Here is a 22,959-nt window from a genome sequence, read left to right as displayed (position 1 = left end):
CTTCATCGAGGGGGCGTTTACAGGCTCTCCTGTGGTCAGCACCTACCTGGAGACGGGAGGCTGGAGTTTATATCTGGGCAGCATGGCTTCTGGTCCCTTTTTACAGTCTCTTATGTGGCCTTTCAGACTTTTTCCTGATCACAAATGCTAATCGCATCACATAAGAGAGATTCATAACATCCTGGTAGCAATTTAAAATACTTAATTTAGCAGGAATGTTACTCCCCACCAACTGCCACTATTAGTATATTTTGCTGGGTCCCCTTCTAGATTTTTCTCTCTGTGTTAGTATCATGTCTAGTGACCACCTGAAATTCTAACTAACATAAGAGCTTTATCATAATTTGACTCATGCGCTTGCTATAAGACCATTTTTGATCATGATTTGACCGGCTACATTCTTAATCTGTCTTCATTCCCTCCCTTACTTGCATTTCCTTCTTTGGAACTAGGGTCACTTGTCAATTTTTTGTTTGTTTGTTTTAAGAATAACTTCAGAAGCTGGGTGCTGGTGGCTCATGCTTATAATCCTAGCTACCTAGGAGGCTGAGATTCGGAGGATTGTGGTTGGAGGCCAGCCTGGGCAGGAGCATCTGTGAGACTCCACCTCCAGTTAACCAGCAAAAAGGTGAACTGGGAGCATGACTCAAGTGGCAGTGTGCCAGCTGTGAGCAAGCCAGCTGGCCAAATAAGAGCCCTGAGTATGAGCTCTGGTACTGGTAGAAAAAAAGAAAGAAAGAAAAAGACAATGCAAGAACTGCAGAAATGATCAGTATATCATTAGTTCCTCCTCTACATATAACAAATAAAGTATCATTTTTCAAATGTGGTCACTTTGAAATAAGAATGTCCATCGGGGCTACAGATACATTCTTGAAAAAGGAAGCCTGTAGCATCTACAGAGAGGCTACATAAAACCATGAGATTACTTTTATTCTTTTTTTAGCAGCATGTATTAATTGTGCAGAGGGTTTCATTATGATTTTTCCATACATGCCTTGTTCAAATTTACTCCCTCTGTTACTTTCTTTTCCCTCCTTCTATTAAAACAATTGGTCTCATTATTCTCTTTTCATGCACTGTTCAATGTAGTTTGATCATAATCACTCACTACCCTTTCCTCTCCCCCACCCCCCTCCTGCTGGTTCACATCTTTAAACTTCCCACCCCTTCCCTCCTCCCATTCTTTACTGGTGTCATTTTTTTGGCTAGTCCTGGAGCTTGAACTCAGGGCCTGGGCACTGTCCTTGAGCGTCTTTTGCTCAAGGCAAGCACTCTACCACTTGGGCCACTTCTGACCTTTTCTGTGTCTGTGGAACTGAGGAATCGAACCCAGGGCTTCATGCATGCTAGACAAGCACTCTACCACTGAGCCACCTTCCCAGCCCCTGGTGTGTCATTTTCTCAAAGCTTTAAGTTGTTGTACAAAGGAGTTGCCATTTAACAAAGCAGTTTATGAATACAACGACTCATTGCTCCCCTTCCCTCCCTCGTCTTGATTTTGTACGATATACATTCGTGTCACTTTTCCCCTCCAACGGTCTGGATTCCACTTAGAAGAGACGAGAACAAGCAATATTTATATTTCTCAGACTGGCTTATGTCATTTCACACCATGATTTCCAATTCCATCTATTCTTTCTGGGAACAACTGAATTTTATTCCTCTTTATGGCTGGATAATAAATACTGCATTATGTATACATACTACATTTTCTTTCTCTGCTCACCAGTGGATGGGCATCTTGATGGATTCATAGCCTGGCTATGGTAGATAATAGCCAGCAACTACCACGACTATTACCATTATTACTGCTCTAAACATGAGCATGCGGTAATGAGATTGCTTCTGGAATGAAAGAGTTCCTCCATTTCTTCTGTAGGTGAAATGGCTCCAGCAACAAGAAGTGAAGCGCAGGGTAAAGAGGCAGGTGCCCAGAGACTCACAGTCCCTTTATTTCAACGACCCCATTTGGTCCAACATGTGGTACCTGGTGAGTTGGGGCGTGGTCTCTCTGCGGGCTGTGTTTTTGAGGGGGGCTGACTTCTCCAGCCGTACTAACTCCTTTACCGGTGCAGGTAGACATACCTCATCTCTAGTGTAAAGCCTCTCCCGTTTGAATGGTAAATAATTGTGCGACTTCGCTGACATACTTGAGAGGTGAGGGAGGGCGGGAGGGATCAGGTAAGGGCAGGGAGGAGATGGAGGGAGGGAGGGAGTGTGGGCAAAACAGTGATAATATTCAGTGCACATATGTGGAAATGGAGCTAGGAAAACGAGGAATGGGTGGAGTTGGGGGAAATGGGGAGAATGATGGAAGGGGTGATGCGGATCAAGATGCCTCGGACCCACAGCTGACACGTTGGATTGAACCCCCTTTGCACCGCTACTTAAAGACAATAAAATGCTCATTGAAAGAAAGAACGAAAGTCCAGGAAGCTGGGTGCCAGTGATTAGGCCTGTCATCCTAGCTACTCAGAAAGCTGAGGGGTGAGAATCGAGATTCGAAGCTAGCTTGGGCAGACAAATCTGAGACTCTTATCTCCAAGTAGCCAGCAAAAGCAAGAACTAGAGGTGTGGCTCAAGTGGTAGAACACCAGGATGAGAGAAAAAGCTGAGTGATAGCACAAGCTCTCAATATACTGGCAAAAAGAAAAGGAAGGAAGGAAGAAAGGAAGGAAGGAAGGAAGGAAGGAAGGAAGGAAGGAAGGAAGGAAGGAAGAAGGAAGGAAGGAAGGAAGCAAAGAAAGAAGGAAGGCAGGCAGGCAGGCAGACCAGGGAAGGCTGTATAAGGAAGCAATGTGATGGAGCCATGGGCCTGACTCAGTGGTGAAGACCTGTGCTAGATAGAGCGCCTGGCAAATGATGATCACCTAGGATGACAACAAAATCCTGGGTGCAGAGCAGCCAGGGAGCACATCCTCACCGCGCCCCCCAACTCCTGGAGAAAGTCTCTGCTAGGGCAGAGGCTGCCATGGGCTCCCGCGTGCTTACCCAAACACGTGAGCGTTATATGTCGCCAGGGTTCCCCCCCCCCCGCAGCCTGAGCGTTCTCTGTGCTAACAGCATTGCGGGGACAGGCACGGGCGCTGCCGGTCAGAGATGAACGTCCAGGCGGCGTGGAAGCGGGGCTACACGGGCAAGAATGTCGTGGTGACCATCCTGGACGATGGCATCGAGAGGAATCACCCGGACCTGGCCCCGAACTATGTAAGTCAAATCCCAGAAGTGCCATGCGGTGACAGTCAGCCGTGCACGGCATAAGATAGGTGCACATTGAAGCACCCCTTCGTTGCCCGTCTGTCCTTACATCCTGTGAACGTAGGCAGAAAAGAAAATGTTACAGGGAGGGCTGAGGGCCATTCTGCCACCAGTGACTGCCAAGAGAGCAGATGGCTCACCTCTTTGGGGAGACACATGAGCATCTAGAAACTTCACATGGACAATTGGAAGGTTAAAACATGGGCTGAGGGCTCACACCTGTAATCTTGGCTACTCAGGAGGCTGAGATCTGAGAATCGAGGCTCAAAGCCAACTCAGGCAGACTCTTAATCCAATTAACCAACAAAAAGCCGGAAGTGGAGGTATGGCTCAAGTGGTAGAGCACCAGCCTTGAGTGAAGAAGCCAAGTAAAAGCGCACACATATAATACATGAGATGGTTGTTATAATACAGAAACTGCGTGTAGTTATTGTTTATTTTCCAGTATGCCTAAAAAAAAAAGATAGTTTAACAGGACTGTGTGGTCCCTCTCCACTGACCAAGATCTAATTCCCAGGATCCTTCTGCAAGCTATGATGTCAATGGAAATGACTACGACCCATCGCCCCGCTATGATGCCAGCAACGAGAACAAGTACGTCCCTGAGCCCCCACCCACCCCTCACCTCTCTGTTTCTCTCCCTGCAGCATGGCAGCTATTGAGTTTCCACACAGAGGCGTGGGACAGGTGCCAGACTACGGGTCCTGTTCCACCTGCCTGAGGCCATTGGGAACTTAGCTGAGGTTTGGAAACACTTCAGGCATTTTGGGGGCTCTGGTGGAGTTTGCCTCTTTCTCTAGGTTTGTCATCTCTGGTGATCGGCTAGAAATGGATCGTGTTGTAGGCATTGTTCTTCTCCCCTATCTTGTTGGAATGATTTTTTAAATGGCCTTTACCTTGCTCAGGGCTGATGGCTCACACCTGTCATCCTAGCTGCTCAGGAGGCTGAGATCTGAGGATCGAGGCTGAGCACCATCCCCAGCCAGGAAAGTCTGCGAAATTCTGATCTCTAATGAACCACCAAAAAGCCAGAAGTAGATCTGTGGCTCAAATGGTAGCATGACAGTCTATAGCAAAAAAACCAAAAACCTGAGGACCACCCCCAGACCCTGAGTTCAAGCCCCAGTACTGATACTTAAAAATAAACAAATCAAAGAAAGCTTCCCCTCAAGCCTCCCTGTTCTATGCCCGGTCCCCACAGAGCTGCAGACACCCAGGCTTCGGGCTGCTTTCCCTAACTCACATCCCAAGGTGCCCTTCATGCCCAGCAGTGAGGATGCCTGGGGCCAGGGGCCTGTGTCCCGCTCACACATCCAGGGGCAGAGACATGTGATCCACGGTCCAGGGGCGGTGACCCTTGAAGGGCAGGATTGAATCCCTGCACAAGCCATGGCGCTGTGTGGCACCACCCCCTCCCCCCCAGAGCAAGCGTGGCCTTGGGGCTGTGAATGCCCGGAGAAGGAAGGATGACTTCCCTCCCCTGGCCTTTGTTAGCCGCTGCTCTAAATGTCAATCCACGATTTTCACCCCTGGTGGACAGTGCTCAAAGATGAACTGTCTAGAGTCCGCTCTGTGTTGACCTGTGCTGGAGGAACTGGCCTTGTGTGGCGTTTCAGAGTATGAGGTCATTATCGAGGAAAGCAATTGTTTTTCTTTGGTAATTTCTTTATCATACATCAGCAGCTATTGAGTGTTCAACTTTGTGTGTGTGTGTGTGTGTGTGTGTGTGTGTGTGTGTGTGTGTGTGTGTATGTGTGTTGGCACTGAGACTTGAACTCAGGGTCTGGGCGCTGCCCCTGAGCTTTTTTGCCCAAGGTTAGTGCTCTGCCACTTGAGCCACACCTCCACTCCTGGCTTTTTCGGTGATTCATTGGAGATAAGAGTCTCATAGGCTTCGCCTGCCCACACTGGCTTTGAACTGCAGTCCTCAGATCTCAGTTTCCTGAGTAGCTAGGATGACAGGCGTGAGCCACCAGCACCTGGCAAGCATTTAACTTACAGGCATCTTCCTTGTGGGTTCCTTGAGGGGGTAGAAATGCCTGGTCCTGGCGTGGTGCCATGAGTATGGTTTGTGCCACGTGATGTGTGTTAGTGACAAGAGGGACAGAGCCTAGGCAGCTCCAGGCACAGCACAGCCATGACCTGATGACAGCTTCTAGGAGGCAGAATCGGGCTACGGGCACAGGAGCCCCAGACTGACTGGGGTGAGGGTTCGCAGCTCGGCATCGCCTGAGTGAGCCGGCCTTCTGCACCAGGCAGGCAGAGCCCCGCAAAGCATGCTGGGTGCTCCTCCCACAGCCATGGATAGCAGCTCAGGAGATGGAGAAGCTGCACCAGCATCCCCCCCCCTCACAGAACCGAGCAGTGCATGGAGTTATGGGCATTTTCTCTTCTTGTTTTGACCCCCCCTTTTTTTTTCTTTTTCAGACATGGCACTCGTTGTGCGGGAGAAGTCGCTGCCTCAGCCAACAACTCTTACTGCATCGTGGGCATAGCATATAATGCTAAAATAGGAGGTAAGCGTGAAGCTGGGAGCCCAGGGGCTGTCCCCCCCCCCCCCCAGCGCAGGGCTCAGGCTCTGCAGCCTCTGCGGCCCTTTGACCGTAGCCATAGCTGTAGCTCTGATCAGAACCAGCGAAGTCAGCTGTGCCAAAGCCCAGGCGGCCAGCGCAGAGGCCCAGGCCTCGACCTGGTGCAGTGGATCCCTGTCTTGTCGGAAGAGCCAGCTCAAATGCCATCAGCGGGGAGCCCTCTGTCACTCGCGGGGCCTGGCCAGCCCGAGGCAGCTGCTCACCTGCTTGGCCGTCAGTCTGTCTCGTCTGCTGTGGTCCTCTCCCATGCCAGGCCTTTGGTGGCCCTCTGTCAGTTCCCACACAGTCTTGTCTTGGGACCGTGGTTTCTCCTACTGACTCCCCTCAAGCCTGCGGACCTCCTTCTCCTGTCTCTGTCCCAGGCTTGGCATTAGCCAAATGCCATTTGTCAGAGTGCCCTCCACAGTGCGGCTCTCAGGACTGGCTGGTTGGTATAGCCAGGTAAGGTGGCAAGGTGAAGACGGTGAAGGAGACGACAAAGAACAGCCCACGGACGCTGTGTGAGAAATACAGCTCGTTACTAAATAGCAGAGGGCTGGTACAGAATTGTGGACGTAAGGCTAAAGAATCTGGAGGTGGGTGGGGGGGCAGCTGGGAAGGTGGCTCAGTGGTAGAGCGCTTGCCTTGCATGCATGAGGCCCTGGGTTTGATTCCTCAGCACCCCATAAGCAAAAATAAAAAAGTGGGAAGTAGCGCTGTGGCTCAAGTGGTAGAGTGCTAGCCTTGAGCTGAAGAGCTGAGGGATAGTGCCCAGGTCCAGAATTCAGGCCCCACGACTGGACCCCCCCCCAAAAAAAAAGAATCTGGAGGGGGAAACCTGCTTGCAGGGCTTAAAATAGGAACTTTTTGAAGTTAATGCATTGAAGATCTTTGTGTTGTTGTTGTTTATGGTTGGACTGGTATTGAGCCCAGGGCCTTACAGTCTTACTTGGATTTTTTGCTCAAGGCTAATGCTCTACCACTTGAGTCATACCTCCAATACTGGCTTTATTGAATGGTTAAGTTGGAGATAAGAGTCACATGGACTTTCCTGTCTGAGCTTGCTTTGAACTTCAATCCTCAGATCTCAGCCTCCTGAATAGCTAGGATGACGGGTGTGAGCCACCGGCTCCTGGCTTAAAGCCTAGAGAGACAACCCAGGAAGCCCCTGAGTCCTCTTCCCCCCCACACCCTTGTGGCTCACCCCAGTAAAACAGCTGAGCAAGTGTGCAAGGTCCTGAGTTCAGTTCCCAGTACTGGCCAGCCCAAAGCAGCAAAGTGGGAGACTCTTATCTACAATTAACCACCAGAATACAGGAAGTAGGAGTTATGGTTCAAAGTGGTAGAGCACTAGCCTTGAGCAAAAGAACACAAGGACAGTAGCCAGGTCCTGAATTCAAGCCCCATTACCAACCCAAACAAACAACAAACCAAACTTGAACCTGCTATTGTAGGACTTCTTGGGCAAGCGATAGGTGGTCAAATGCTTACTTGTGAAGAACAGGAGGCTAGGAGACATCCAAACTCTGTGAAAGCATGTGGCCAGAATGATTTCCCAACACCGTTTGCCATGCTTTTCATCTTCAAAAAAGCCAGAGGGAGGTGTGTGAGAAAGGAAGCATTCACGTATTTAGGATTTTTGTGCCTGTGCTGGTCTTAGGGTGTGGTACTCTACCCCTTGAACCACACACCTTTACTTCTGGCTTTTTGGTAGTTGACTGGAGCTAAGAGTCTCTTGGACTTTCCTTCCTAGGCTGGCTGTGAACCACAACCCTCCAATCTCAGCCCCTTTAGTAGCTAGGATTATAGGCAGGAGCCACCAGTGCCCAGCAATGTGTTTAGATGTTAATAAGCAGCTATTTTCCCCAGCACTGACCAGCGGCCAGCAGAGAGTGGGTAAATATTTTCAGTAGAAACCTGCTGCTCCAACATTAGCTTCAAATGCGAGCGGCTCTTGGGAAATGCCAAAGAGAAGAAAAACAGTAGTCATTTCTATAATGAAAAAAGAAAGCCCCATTTACTATAAATTGCTGGGGACAAAAATCATCTGGACAAGTCACGTAGATGGCAAATTAACTCCCTGTTGTTTCGCGCACTTACGGATTGCTTCGCTGCCTGCTGGGTTCAGAGCTCACAGAGGGCTAGAGAAACGGGGCCGCTCTGTTCTGAGGACCTGGCTCTGGGCAAGGGCTGTGGGATCGTGAAGGAAGGGCGAGGGGGCTTCCTAGGTTTGAGCACTTTGTGGTTGAGTAGACACGTCAGAACGTTGCTGGGGCTCAGTCTCCCAATAGATAATTACAGGCGCTGCAGAAGTTCAATCAGAAGATGGTTTGACTGACTTTCAATACTCTATGCATTCCTATTGAATTACCCAAACACACACCACACACGTATGTGTGTTTATACATATAGTTGTGTTTAGACAATTTAATATATAACATATATAATATAAATAATATATGTATATAGCACTATATTATATATATGTATGTGTGTGTGTGTGTGTGTGCGCGCGCGCTAGTACTGGGGCTTGAACTCAGGGCCTTATGCTTCACCTGGCTTTCAAGGCTGGCACTCTGCCACCTGAGCCACAGCTCCACTCCTGGCTTTTTGGTGGTTAGTTGGAGGTAAGAGTCTCACAGATTTGTCTGCCTCAAACAATGCTCCTCAGATCTCAGTCTCCTGCGTAGCTAGGATTATAAGCAGGAACCACTGGTACACAGCTACCCAATAATCTTTTTTAAAAACTTGTTAGAATAAAGGTGATGTACAGAGGGGTCACAGTTACATAAGCCAGGTAGAGAGTGCAATGTCACCCCTGCCCTCGCTCTCTCCCAGTTTTTCTCTCCTGTCTCCCCCCCCCACAAGTTGTAGAGTTCATTTTCAACGTAGTCTAGTGACTATCACTGCCCAATAATCTTTTAAGTACCTTGTGAGAATTTGCTGAAATAAATGATTCGAGAAGTCTCCTGATAAAGGTAAAATAAAGCAAAATAAATACAACAAAAATAAAGGTCCCCCTAGGGACCTGCCACTCCTTCTCCCCCACTTTCTAAACCACAGGATCGTCTAGGGCAAGACAAGCCTAACACATGCAGTCTCTGAGGAAGCTCATCCTCAAAGAAATGGGAAGTTCCGTGGCACACGCCTGGAAGCCCAGTAATTTGGGAGATGGGGAGATGGTGAAGGGAGGCTCATGGCTGGAGGCCAGCTTGGGGTGGGGTAGGGAAGTAAGCTAGTAAAAACCCTATGTAGAAGAAAAAAACGTGAGCCAAGTGTGGTGGTCCAAGGTTACAATCCCAGCTAGCTACATGGGAAATGTAGATGGGAAGATTACAGCCTAAGACCACTCCACCCCGTCCGCCCCCTAGCTACAATGGAAGACTCTATCTGAAAAACAACTAAAGCAAAAACAAGGCTGCAAGCCATGGCTCAAGTTGTGGAGCTCCTGCCTAAGCCAGTGTGAAGCCCTGACTTGAAAACCAAGTACCACCAGAGAAAAAAAGAAGACAATAAAAAAAAGAGGAATAGGAAGAATAAGCAAACACATGCCCCCGCCCCCCAGGAGTCGGTCACCCTGCCCTAACCAGCCTGAGGAGGAGGAGGGCCGGAGAGGCACACGACGCACCCACCCTTGCTTACTGAGAAATAATGGGTTTTGCTTTCAGCAAATCAATGGCAATGCCAGAGCCATGAAGAACAGCTCACAGGATCCAGTCTCAGCTTCCTGTCTGTGACATGTTCTGCTCACTAATCCCGAATTTAATGAATCCACAGAGAGTTGTTTGCACAACGACAAGTGCATTCTTCTGCTGTATGAATTTGTTTTTGTTTTTTGTTTTTAAATTCTGGCTGGGCACCCATGACTTATGCCTGTACCGCCAGAATCCTAGCTACTCAGGGGGCTGAGATCTGAGGATCATGGTTTGAAGCCAGCCTGAGCAGGAAAGTCCATGAGACTTATCTCCAATGAGTCATTCAAAACAATAAACCGACAAGAAAACAAAGCTGGAAGTGGAGCTGTGGCTCAAATGGTAAAGCACCAGCCTTGAGCGGAAAAGTTTAGGGCCAACGCCCAGGCTCTGAGTTCAAGCCATAAGACTGGCGTGAAAATTTTTTTTTTTAATCTGACAATTCTCATTATCTACTCAAGACAGTAACAGGGCAGTCTCTAGCCTCTAACTATGCCACTACCTTGTTCGAGTGGACTGGTACTGGGTGGCATCTGGCCAAGTCTTTCTTGGCTTCCTGCACTGGTCTTCATCTCCATCAGGCACAAAATGCAGCTGTAGCCAATGATGTGCCACCAAGGTGTGGGCGTGGCCATCCCGCCCTGGCCAATGAGAGGCTGCCCACCTCAGGTGGGGTCGAGTTCATTGGGTTTCCTGACTGTGTGTGTGTGTGTGTGTGTGTGTTTGTGAACTCAGAGTCTGTGCTCTTGCTTGGTATCTTCACTCAAGGCTGGCATTTTACCACTTGAGCCATACCTCTACTTCAAGCTTTCTGCTGGTGAATTGGAGCTGAGAGTCACTAGGATTTCTCTGCCTGGGCTGGCTTGGAATCATTATCCTCAGATCTTTCAGCCTCCTGAAAGATCATGCTTGAGCCACTGGTACCTAGGACTTTTTGGTCTCCTCTACTCTGAAGCTTTGGTATTTGGGGCATTTGCTCACCCTGAAGAGATTGTCTTTTCTGGTGCTAACCAATTCCTAGGGATAGTAAACGAGTCACGTAAGAGTGAGTCCTGTGCAAAGCAATCAGTGCAGAGTCCACACTGCCAGCTACTTCCTGTAATGGACTCTCCTGACCACCAGTCCTCTGGCCTCTGGGGCCCAGCATCAGATGACCTCGTCCCTAAACTGTAGATCCTGCTGAATATTCCCAACCCGGCAGGCTCCAGCCTGGTCAGCCCGCCTTGCCCGAGGAAGTCACAACAAAACTCCATGTTTCCCCTCCATCCTGTCCTCCTGGCCCCCCCAGAACTTCCCGTGAGGCCTTGAGAGGTGCCCTGTGCCCTGCCCTCTGGGGACCAGTGAGTCACCAGTGGCCCTGTCTCCTCCTCACAAAGCCAGAGAAACCTAAACAAGAATGAAAACCACGCTGCTCTCCCACAGTCAGATTTATTTCCAAATCATAAAGACCAGTGGATGCTGAGACCGACCCTGTCATGCTCCCTGCACGTGGGAAGAGGGCCAGGGCCAAAGATGAGCTCCCCAGGGGCTGAGCCACTCTGAGCTGGCAGAATGGAACATGACAGAATGGCCTGCTACGGTCAGAAGGAGCCCGCGCCCCTCTGTTCACCCCTACTTGCAGGAGGTGCCCCCTGAGGGGGTATGGGGCTGAGATGGGGGAAGCCAGGGAAGTGAGACTTCACCCTGCCCTGAAGAAAGGCTACCGGAGGGCGGGCTCGTGGGCCGGGTTAGTTTTCTTTTCTGTCCCATTTGCTTCCAGAGCCCCAGAGCCAAAGCTCCCCACTGCAGTGGTACCAGGGCATCTCAGGGGCCCCGGCCCGAGCGGCCAGAGGCATGGAGGCGCTAGCTTCACCTGCCCTTGCGGAGAGGAGCTGCAGCAAGGAAGCTTGGGGTATGGGACATAGCCCCCCAAGCCCCAATAAAGGGGCTGTTTCTCATCTACTTCCTGATGGCTCCGGCAGAGCCATGGGGTGCTTAGGCCCAGTGGGCAAATCCTTTGATGAGAATGGGGGGGGATAAAAGAGGGAGGCATGGTTCCTAATACCAAGCCAATCTCCCCTCCCCCCCAAAAAAATTAACTTCTAGTGCATTTGAAATGTGCTGGAGACCTTTGAAGATTAATCTAGAGCTTAAACGGTTCTCTTAAAACACTCACCGGCTTAAACTGCTTAATGGAATCACTAATGAGACTGAATTCTGTGACTCCAAATTAACATAATTAATCACTGTGTACTGCGGATTAATTTGGCTGTTATGTACTTAACAGTTCCATGCTTGTGGAGGGAAAAGAACATGATTCCGTTCCCCAATCCAAATATGGAGCAAACAGAAAAACAAAATAAAAAACAACCAACAGAAATTTGGTCAGGGCTATTTACTTTTCTTCCCAGGAACAGCTTGAGATGCAGGATGCAAATGCAGATGCAGGGTAAGAAAACAGCTGGGAAAATGCAAGATGAGAAAACAGCCTGGGAGGACTCAGGATGAGTACACAGCTAGGGGAGGGAGACTCAGGATGAGTACATAGCCTGGGAGGACTCAGGATGAGTATACAACCTGGGAAGACTCAGGATGAGTATATAGCCAGGGGAGACTCAGGATGAGTATACAGCCTGGGAGGACTCAGGATTAGTATAGCAACTGGCTGGGTGGTAGCTGGCCCCACAACTGACCCCTCCCCCCCAAAAAAGTCACAGACTTTCCTGCCCCACTGGCTTCAAATCACAATCTTCATATCTCAGCCTCTTGAGTAGCTGGGATTACAGGTGTGAGCCACTGGAGCCTGGCATAACATCATGGTACTAGAGGGAGACTTTGCATCTTCTGGAAGCAGTCTCTTTTCCTTTGTTGTTGCTATGCAACGGGAGCATCTCACGGTGTGGCCTGTAGTGTCGTTTTCTGGTCTTGCACACCAGCCAGCAGAGAGGAGCGTGCTTCCTGAAATGACCCGGGAGGAGCCCCATGGCTCAGTGTGACCCAGCCCATAGTGGACATAGGGATCCAGGTACTGACCAACGCCCCCCCCCCTTTCCTTCCCCCGATGTGCTTTTAGGCATCCGCATGCTGGATGGCGATGTCACCGACGTGGTGGAAGCCAAGTCACTGGGCATCAAACCCAACTACATCGACATCTACAGCTCCAGCTGGGGGCCGGATGACGACGGGAAGACGGTGGACGGGCCCGGCCGACTGGCCAAACAGGCTTTCGAGTATGGCATTAAAAAGGTGGGAGTTACAGGAGAGCTCCTGGGGCGGGGGACAGGGAGAGACAGGAGGAACAGCTAAGAATCCAGGAGAACCAGCCACAGGGGGAAGCAGGCCTGGCCAGGGCTTCCTTCCATGCTCCGGGGAGCGTTGAGCCACCAGGGCTCAGGAGAGCAACAGTGGATCAGCTGGGGCAGAAGCTGTCACACTTTCCTGGGAGGGGCAGCTTGGGATCCGCCCACCCAACCCTCTGTGTTGGAATTCTTTTTATTTTATTTGCCAGTCCTCAGGCTTGAACTCAGGGCCTGGCTGCTGTCCCTGAGCTTTTTTTTGCTCAAGGCCAGCACTCTACCACTTTGAACCACAGAATCATTTCTGGTTTTCTGGTGGTTCCTTGGAGATAAGAGTCTCACAGCCTGCTCTGTCCCAGCTGGCTTCGAACCTGGATCCTCCTATCTCCGCCTTCTGAGTAGCTTGGATTACAGGCATGAGCCACCAGTGCCCGGCTTAGAGCAATTATGTGGGTCCATCACAAGTGTTTGCTAATCCAGTGTCCTGCAGGAAGCCAGGGTCTGAGCCCCAAGCCCAGCTCCACCAGCAAGCTGTCCAATCCGGATTATTTAGATAGTACTTTTACCACATGCAAGAGGCTGGGGAAGGTTGGTAAGCGCCTCTCATCCATTCTGGATCGTGAGACTTCGAGAGCCTGGAGGCTGAGACAGGGTAAGTGGAAATGGACCGTTTTCACATGCAGGGTGGCAAGGTAGAGTTGAGTGAGGACAGCTTCTTGGAGCGAGCAGACAAAGCTGTGGTGGCCAAGGGAGACACAGCTGGCTGAGGAGTGTTGGCAGGGAGGAGTTTCCACAGGAAGCCCAGGTGTTCTCTGAAGGACGGAGAGGAAGGGTTTGGGGGAGTCACACGGCGCGTGATGTGATTTAAAACAGTTTGTGGAGGAGGGAGGGGCCAGGAGGGAAGGAGCAGAGGGGAGGAGAGGAGAGCAGACCGCAGACAGCACACACTTGGGACCCTGGACCGCTTTTTAAAATCTCTGGGTCTCCAGGGAAGACACTGGGTGGCCTCCACTTGGCCGCTGGCCACCTGAGCTGGGCCGTGTACAGGGCTGTGGGCTAGAGCAGGGCAGCACTGGCAGATTCAGGCACCACCCTGGCCATCCGTCAGGGGCTGCGGAATAAATAAACCACATCTCTCCAGGACTCCACGCCCTCCCTCCTCCCCCACCATCGCTTGGATCCCACACTTGATGACAAGTGAAGCATCTTAAAAATTAAGCTGAACTGCAGCTTCCGAGAGGGTAGCATAAGTTAGAGATTGCATTGTCATACAAAATGTAGCGTGTTGAATGGTGTTGATGAGGAACTCCTGGCTTTCCTAGGAGGTGATTTCTAAGGATGAGAAAGAGAGAGTTTAGGATTAGGGGTGTGGCTTCCAGGAAGGGAAAAGGAATTATGGGTCATCCACTAAGGTTTGTGTAGATGGAACCCAGACAAGACTGAAAGCTTGAAACTGGGCACTGATACTTACACCTATAATCCTAGCTTTTCAGGAGGTTTGAGATCTGAGGATCCCAGTTCAAAGCCAACCAGGGCAGAAAAGGTCACGAGTCTCAAACCAGCCAAAAGCCAGAAGAGGAGCTGTGGCTCAAGTGGTAGAGCATCTACCTTGAGCAGAAAAAAGTATGAGGCCCTGAGTTTAATGCCCAATACTCTCTCTCTCTCTCACACACACACACACACACACGCACACACACACACACACACACACACACACACACACACACACACACACACGCTCTAAGCTTCAGAGAAAGGAACCTGGATTCCAATCAGCATCAGCTTCGTCCAGCTGTCAGGAAAGAAGAGACTTGGGCTCCCCTTTGTTGTCCCTTAAAATACTGAGGTCATTTAATTATTTTTTTCAGTCACTCTGAAGTGAAATATGTCACCCAGGGAGCCTGAAATCACAACTGTCTAAAAGCTGTCATGGAAAATCCTCCCAGAAATGGGATGGTCCTAACCCAAAGCTGACGTTTCTCGTGTTTTTCCTCTGTGCTGCTCCATTTGTCACCTGAGGTCCTTTTTTTTTTTTCTGTAAAATCTGGCTCCGGCTTTGGTAGATGGCGTGGCCTAGTGGCAGAGGACGTTAGTAGCCCTAATTTGGCCCCGCGATCTGTTTGATATGGGTGCTGATGAAGTGTCACACCTCTGCGACTTGTCATTCATCGCTGTGGCTTAGCAACCCTGTCCCATCCCGATGGCGGCAGCCATTGCTGGCCCCCACTACGGTGCTTCTGAGCCCCATCTGGTCGAGCTAGAGTTGTGGCTTTACTCAACAGAAATAATACATTACCAGGAGCAGGTGGCTCACGCCTGTCATCCTAGCTAACTCTGGAGGCTGAGACCTGGAGATCACAGTTCAAAGCCAGCTCGGGCGGACAAAGCCAGAGTTGGAGCAGTGGCTCAAGTGGTAACAGCTGACCGATACATGACTGTAAACCTGCTGGGTTCCAGGCTGCTTTGTTATAGGATTTTCAGATGACTAAGCACATGCCCATTCAAGCTCAGTGAGTGCAGTTTGAAGCCATTTTCTGTGCACTGGGACCATAAGATTACAGTTCCACTTGGCAAACGACAACACCTTCTAGATCGTTTTGAGTAAGATGAGACTTGCAGTGTCTCCAAGATGCTTCTTGGGTAGAATAAAGATAGGCTGTGATGGGTTTAGATGCTTTTTATTTGGACTTTCGTTCCTTTAAACTGGCCTCTGATTAATCTTTTCCAATGGGTAATTATGGCTTTCCTTTGCTTAATGACGGGGCCATGTTCTGAGAAATGCATGGCTAGACGATTTCATCATTTCCTGAAGATCCCAGGGTGTACTTGGGCATACCTGGATACCGGAGGCTCTGTATACTTAGCTTCTGCACATCTGGATGGGCTAGGACCTTCTATGCATGGTCCAAGCATCCTTATGCATGTATGACCACAATGTCTCTCTTTCCCTCCTCCCCCTCTCTCTCTCACACACACTCCCCTAGCCCGCCCACTTCTATGGCCTTTGTGGAGAGTACTTGGCTACTGGGACCAGTCCACCCTGGAGATACAGGCAGCAGAATGGAGCAGCTAGAAGAAGCAGCAGGGCTGGGCGGGCACCTGTGGGCTCTGTTGGGAGCTCCACATTGGGACTGGAGCCCCTTTAGTTTGCCAAGTAGAGTGTGATGGGGCTGTTGGAGCAGCTCTGTCCACTCAGCCAAGGGCAGACTTGAACTTCAAGGATGAAGATAAGACATCCAGTCCTGTGTAAGGCTACAAGATTACCAAGTGAAACAAACATGGGCTGGTGCTGACAATCTCATGGCTGTCCCCTGATCCATGGTGGCAGCACCCCAGGGAACTCTAATGGGACCCTGTGGACAGCCACCAGTGTGGTGGACCTGAACTTTATTTACCCCGTAGTTACAGCCTCATCTTTTTGCAAAGTTAGCTTGCTCCCTGAGAAGGCTACACCTTGTTAGCTGTTTTCAGGAAAATTCCCTTTTCCTTCCCCACAAGACCAGCAACTTCACTCAGAAAGATTAAAGTTGCAAATCCTGCCGCCATCTGTCATCTTGGCATTGTTGGCTATTTTCATGGATATTGGAAGGGTTGCTATAAAATGGAACAGCTTGTGTCCCGGCCCTGGATTTTCTTGTGAAAAACAAAGGGGTCCTTTTGCTGTTGTTGTTGTGTTGTGCTGGCACTGGGGCTTGAAATCAGAGCCTATACTATCCCTTAGCTTTTTCATCCAGAGCTGGCACTCTACCACTTGAGCCATACCTCCACTTCCAGCTTTTTGCTGGCTAATTGGAGATAAGAGTCTCATGGACTTTCTTGCCTGGGCTGGCTTTGAACCCCAATTCTTAGATCTCAGCCTCCTCAGTAGCTAGGATTATAGGTATAAGCCACTGGAGCAGGGCTGTGGCAGGAATCCTGCAATTCTGCAATTTTAGGGCTTTGCCACAGGTTAATCTCCCCCCCCATTCACCACCACCCCCCACTCAAATCCAGCGGAGCTCTCCAGCTTGTCTTCATTTCCTGCCCTTAGCCCTTTTGGAAGAATCCAGAAGGTGGGCCTACAGGCCAGTGTGGGACCCTCCCTAGGCCTGGAGTCCCAGCTGTCATCATTGATGCCTTGTTTTCTTTCCACGTAGGGCCGGCAGGGCTTGGGTTCCATTTTTGTCTGGGCCTCCGGGAACGGCGGGAGAGAGGGCGACCATTGTTCCTGCGACGGCTATACCAACAGCATCTACACCATCTCGGTGAGCAGCACCACGGAGAACGGCCACAAGCCCTGGTACCTGGAAGAGTGCGCGTCCACCCTGGCCACCACCTACAGCAGCGGCGCCTTCTACGAGCGCAAAATCGTAAGTGGCCCCTGCCAGTCGGAGGGCTGGCCACGTGCCTCTGCCCTCAGAGGGGCGTGTCCCAGTCTCAAGGTCAAGTCCAGTCCCTGGGCAGCCCTGCCCTGGACCCCGCCTTGCTCCTCTGTGCCCAGGAATGCCAATTAAAACCCTCTCTGGTTTTCGCCATCTAAAAATAATCATTTAAGAATGGGGTTCCTTCTCGTCGCCTCTCCTTTTAGCTCTCTGAACTCCTGTGGTCACATTTCTCAGAGCCCAATTGACCGGTCCCATTCCAACGTGTCCAAGAAGAAGAAGAGGAAGCTTGGGTTTTATGCTGGAACATTCTAGAAATCCAAGTATTCCCATGGGCTTCTGTTGCTTACAGCATCAGGGCTTTGTTGGCTTGTCTATCCTGCTTTCCTCAGTGACCCTACGTGTGATGTATCTTTTAATCCTTTCTTTGTGGTGCTGAGCCTTGCACATGCTAAACAGCCCTCTAGTCCATTTTGCCCAATCCCCGGCTATCTATCTATCTATCTATCTATCTATCTATCTATCTATCTATCTATCTATCTATCTATCTATCTATCTATCTATCTATCTATCTATCTAGTCAGTCGTTGGGCCTGAACTCTGGGCCTGGGCCCTGTGCCTCTGCTCTTCAGCTCAAGGCGAGTGTTCTACACTTGAGTCACAGCACCACTTCCAGGTTTCTGGTGGTTCATTGGAGATCAGAGTCTTATAGACTTTCCTGCCTGGGCTGGCTTTGAACTGCGATCCTCAGATCTCAGCCTCCTGAGTAGGTAGGATGACAGGTGTGAGCCATCAGCGCCCAGCTCCTTCATATATTTTTTTAAACAGTTGCTGTTTCAATATATGGGTGGAATTCATGCTTTGGCCTTCAGAATGTACTTTCCTATATTTAAAAACAATCAAAAGAGGAAAAGATGGTTTCCAGTCTGCATGAATGAGGAATTCAGACGAGCGCTGGTTAAGTGTGTTTGTAGACGTTTTACTATCACACCCTGGAGCTGACCAAACCTGCTTTAATTTCAATGCTCACCAGTGGCTTTTCATTTCTCTTGCTAATTAGCCACATCTTTAGAAATTACTTGCAGAGTGATTTTTTTTTTTACATTTTTGGGCGTGTGTATGCCCATGCTGCTGGAGCTTGCTCTCAGGGCTGTTCTACCACGTAAGCCGCCCTGCCACTTCTGACTTTTTGCTGGTTGGTTGGAGATAAGAGTCTCATGGACTTTCTTGCTCCAGCTGATCCTTGCTTGCTTCGAACCATGATCCTCAGATCTCAGTCTCCTGAGTAGCTAGGATGATAGGTGTGAGCCGCTGGTGCCTGGCTGATTTCTACATTTTTCCAGGGGAGCATCCAGGCTTCCTGGTGCCAAGGCCAGTCCCCCAGACCCCAGGCTGGTTTATTGTAGTGTTCATTGACATCATTTCTGTCCTTTCCTTGCTGCAGTACTGGGCCCTATACTACAGGGAGGGGCGGAAGAGACTGAATGGGGTTTGGTTCCTGTTGGCATGGGGCTCACTTGAGCACCGACTTGCTGGAGTCTTAGTTAGACACTTGGGCTGAAACCTGGCAGAGGCCTGCTGGCTGAGTGAGGGCAAGTTGAGGCTTGTGTTACTGGACACGCCGAGCCACGGGTGTGTGCTGAAAGCGTGCTGTCACTCCGCTCTGGAAGGAGGGCTATGGCTTCCTTTGCTTATTTAATCCTGCCAGTGTGTGTGTGTGTGTGTGTGTGTGTGTGTGTGTGCATGCGTGCATGGGTGCGCACCCAGCTACAAATGGCTTTTGTTTCCTTTTTGAATTCACCACCTCAAACTCACATCTGTCATCCTAGCCACTCAGGAGGCTGAGATCTGAGGATCAAGGGTCAAAACCAGCCATAGCATGAATGTCTATGAGACTCTTATTTCCAATTAACCAGCAAATGCTGGGAGTAGAGATGTGATTCAGGTGGTAGAGTAAAGGAGCTAAGGGATGGCCCTGAGTTCAAATCCCAGTAGTGGGGCTTGGGAGAAGGTCTCCTCAGGTTACAGAGTGGCTGCTGGAGCCCTGCCATGGGTAGAGGGGTGATGACCAGATATCCAAGTTAGCAGCTTAAAACCCATGGAGAATGCTCCGGCTCTGTGTGCTTTCTGCAGACAGAACCCATCCTGTCAGCTCTCTGGGGAGCATCTCCAGGTGGACACCCAGTCTTCAACCTTCTGGGTAAAAAAGCAGGAACCTCATCTGGGCCAGGTGTCCAGCTGGTTCCAGCTGCCTTGAGGTCTCCAGTCTGGGCCTGGCGGGTGGGATAAGGCCAGGTCTTTTAGGCATCTGAGGCAGGGAGGGACAGGGTGACAAGGGACCTGTTGTCCCAAGCCATGTCTGCATAGACCCGTCATCAAAGCTCCTGGCGGGTGGGGGGGACTCCTGGATGCCCATCCTTTACCTGCCTCAGTCTCCCTTTCCCCCCTGAGAGGAGCTCCTCCCTCCAGAGGGAACACCAGGCCCACGGGTTTGCCCATGGTCTGTCATTGGCAGCCAGGGTCCCGCGTGCACAAGGAAGGCACCAGCGCGTTGTGTGTGTGGATCTGATTCCCCCAAGAGCCTCGCCTAACACGCGTGCCCACCCCTCCCCCGCTCTCGCCCAGGTCACCACTGATCTGCGGCAGCGCTGCACCGACGGCCACACCGGGACGTCCGTCTCGGCCCCCATGGTGGCAGGCATGCTAGCCTTGGCTCTAGAAGCAAAGTAAGTTTCCATTTTCCTCCTTTCTTTTCTTTTCTGTTAAAAAAAAAAGTTTCTATCCACCCCAGTGGCTCACACCTGTCATCCCAGCCACGCAGGAGGCTGAGATCTGAGGATCACAATTGGAAACCAGCCCAGGCAGACAAATCCAAGAGAGCGTGAATGCCACGTGCAGTCATGGGTCTGAAATAAATTCAAAACTGTCCCTGAAGCCAGGCCCTCGGCAGTACTCGCTTGTCAGAGAGGAGTTTTGAAGGAATTCCGGAGGAAGGTTTGGGATGTATCAGTCCTTCTCGTTATGCATGCTCAGCATGTAGATTTGCCTAGAACTAAAGACCATAGCAGGCAAATGCTACCAATTGAATACAGAAACAGAAAAAGATTTCCAATTTCTACTCCAAAATGTTAGCTTCTGTGTTCTCAGGCCCTTAAAAAAAAATTCTAAATAATGAATTACTTGTGTGGAAAGTTGCTTCCACATGCTTAGCAAGTCCTTGCTCTTTTCTTTCCTTCCTCATTGGAAACAGACAAGGAACTTAGGCAAAACTGAGTGGAAAATAAACCCTGCTTCACAACCAATCTTCAACATTAAAGCTGCCCATGGAGCTAGAGTCTCAGAGACATGGCTTCCTCAGATTTTTTTTTTCTCCTCCTCAGAAACTTATAGGATAAAGCCAGGTACCTGTGACTAAGCTTGTAATCCTAGCTAATCAGGAGGCTGAGCTCTGAGGATCAAGGTTCCAAGTTAACCACAGTGAGGAAGCTTATGAGATTGTCTCCAATTACCCTGGCAAAAAGCTGGAAGTGAAGCTGGGGCTCTTGATTAATATTTATGATTGGTTACAAAATCTTAGGTCTGTGTCAGTCTAACAGAGGATTTAAATATCTGTGAATGGAAGACTCGAGTCTACACTTGGAGCATTTATGTTTACATAGCAGGAATCTTCTGTCTGTGTCTTGTCTGAACTCACCGATCTGGGCCACATTTTACAGCAGCCTTGCAGAAGAACGCTCAGGCCTTCAAATGCCAGAGTCTACAATCAAGCAAAAGAAAGAAACACCAATCTTATTTTACTCTTGGCCTAGCCGTAGCATGAGAAATACTGCTTTGTTCAGCCCAAGGTGCATAGCTCGTAAGGCAGGCCCCTTTTCGGGCCACAGAACTGGGACTTCTGTTGACACAACACTTGACAGAATCTTTGTGATGATTGAGGAGTTCTTTCCCACTGAGAGTTATGCGGCCTTGGAAATGGCAACTCTTGAACGCTAAGGACAGAGAGGAGCCCTGCAAAACTTCCTTATGCAAAGAGATCCTGATTTCAGAGGCAATTATACCTCAGAAGCAAGGAGATGTCTGTGCATTTTCTTTTCAGGTCCTGGAGCTTGAACTCAGGGCCTGAGCGCTGTCCCTTGGTTTTGGTTTTTGTTGTTTTGTTTTGTTTTTACTTGAGGCTAGTGCTCTACCACTTGAGCCACAGCTTCACTTCTGGCTTTTTGCTGGTTCCTTGGAGGGAAGTGTCTCACAGACTCTTCTGGCCTGGCTGGATTCAAGCCTCAATCCTCTGATCTCAGCCTCCTGAATAGCTAGGATTACAGGCGTGAGCCACCACTCCCCCCCCCTTCCCTTCCCCCACCCCGTCCCGGGCTTAGAACCAGTTCTGCGTAAAGCGTTTAGGGAGTGAATCCTTTGTTCAGGACAGGTTATGAACCCAGCAGGCTCTGGTTTCGTCTCAATCAGCTTCTGGGCGCCCTCGGGGTCGCTGAGCTGGTGTCAGCGGTCTGAACATTTCATTGCAGCAGCCAGCTCACCTGGAGGGATGTCCAGCACCTGCTGGTGAAGACATCCAGGCCGGCACACCTGAAGGCAAACGACTGGAAGATCAACGGCGCCGGGCGTAAAGGTGCGGGAGCGCCCAGTGGGCGGGGCAAGGGCCAAGGTGTCATTCTGTCCGGTGGTGGTGGTGGTGGTGGTGGTGGTAAGGGGTGGTGTGAATCCCTTTGAAGGAAATTCCCAATAACTAACTTTAATCACGGTTCTCAATTGTGTATCGTGAGGATCAGAAACCGGACAGGCACACCTGTCATCCTAGCATGGTTCGAAGCCAGCCTGGGGAGGAAAATCCGTGAGACTCTCTTATCTCCACTAAATTAACCAAAAAGGCTGGAAGTGGTGCAGTGGCTCAAGTGGTAGAGCACTAGCCTTGAGTGAAAGAAGCTCAGGGACAGTGCCCAGCCCTGAGTTCAAGCCCCAAGCCTGGCAAAAAGACAGAGACAGAGAAACGTATATACAGTGATTTCATAAGGGTTTCAACCTGTACCAACCTGTCATTAGAGCAACAAAGCCATGTCTCAGTGACATTTTTTAACCTCTCAGGAGGCACCTACACCTATGTTTATACAATAATTTTCTTTAATTGACTCCTTTTTAAAAATTCTTTTTTTGTGTGTGAACATAAATATATTTTAGCTGAGTACCCATGAGTCCCACGCCTGTACTCCTAGCTACTCAGGAGGCAGAGATCTAGAGGATCATGGTTTGAATCTCCAGCCTGGGAAGAAAAGTCTCTGACACTACCATCTTCAAATAATCAACAAAAAGCCAGGTTGCAGGCATGGTTTAAGTGGTAGAGTACCATCTATGAGCAAGAAAGCTAAGACAGTGAAATCCTGAGGTCATGCCCCAGTAATAGCAAAAGTGAATCATGAGTTTGTAGATATATGCTTCTTTTTTTTCTTCTTTTAAAAGAAATTTTGATACATATATAAACTAAATCTAGCCAGGTGTGGTGGTATATACCTGCATTTGCCAGGCAGAGGCAGGAGTCTCTGCTACATGGAGGGACACAGATACTGCAGGCCCCTGTGAAGAAACCTAATGGTAGCTGGGTGCTGGTGACTCAGGAGGCCAGAAATCTGAGGATCACAGTTTGAAGCCAGCCTGGAGTAGACAAATTCGTGAAACTCTTAGCTCCAAAGCCAGAAGTGGGAGTGGGGCTCAAGTGGAAGAGTACCAGCCTTGAGCAAAAAGCTAAGCAGGAGTATAAAGCCCCAAGTTCAAGTCCCACTACCACCAAAGG

General features: G+C 49.9%; 1 protein-coding gene across 1 annotated transcript in view; it reads left to right on the top strand.

Moving 5' to 3' along the window:
• The window catches only part of Pcsk6 (proprotein convertase subtilisin/kexin type 6), a 73,659-nt gene that overhangs the window by 11,678 nt on the left and 39,022 nt on the right, over window positions 1-22,959 (top strand). The window contains exons 4-11 of the mRNA XM_013011895.1: window positions 1,883-1,993; window positions 3,067-3,210; window positions 3,779-3,855; window positions 5,689-5,777; window positions 12,576-12,748; window positions 16,935-17,147; window positions 19,785-19,885; window positions 21,680-21,783. Of these exons, the coding sequence (XP_012867349.1) occupies window positions 1,883-1,993; window positions 3,067-3,210; window positions 3,779-3,855; window positions 5,689-5,777; window positions 12,576-12,748; window positions 16,935-17,147; window positions 19,785-19,885; window positions 21,680-21,783 (1,012 nt within the window). The remainder of the gene's footprint in view (window positions 1-1,882; window positions 1,994-3,066; window positions 3,211-3,778; window positions 3,856-5,688; window positions 5,778-12,575; window positions 12,749-16,934; window positions 17,148-19,784; window positions 19,886-21,679; window positions 21,784-22,959) is intronic.

This window comes from Dipodomys ordii, unplaced genomic scaffold (assembly GCF_000151885.1).
Source record: "Dipodomys ordii isolate 6190 unplaced genomic scaffold, Dord_2.0 Scaffold15, whole genome shotgun sequence".
Lineage (NCBI taxonomy): Eukaryota > Metazoa > Chordata > Mammalia > Rodentia > Heteromyidae > Dipodomys > Dipodomys ordii.
Note: the sequence above shows the minus strand (reverse complement) of the source record. Positions and strands in the feature narration are given on the sequence as shown.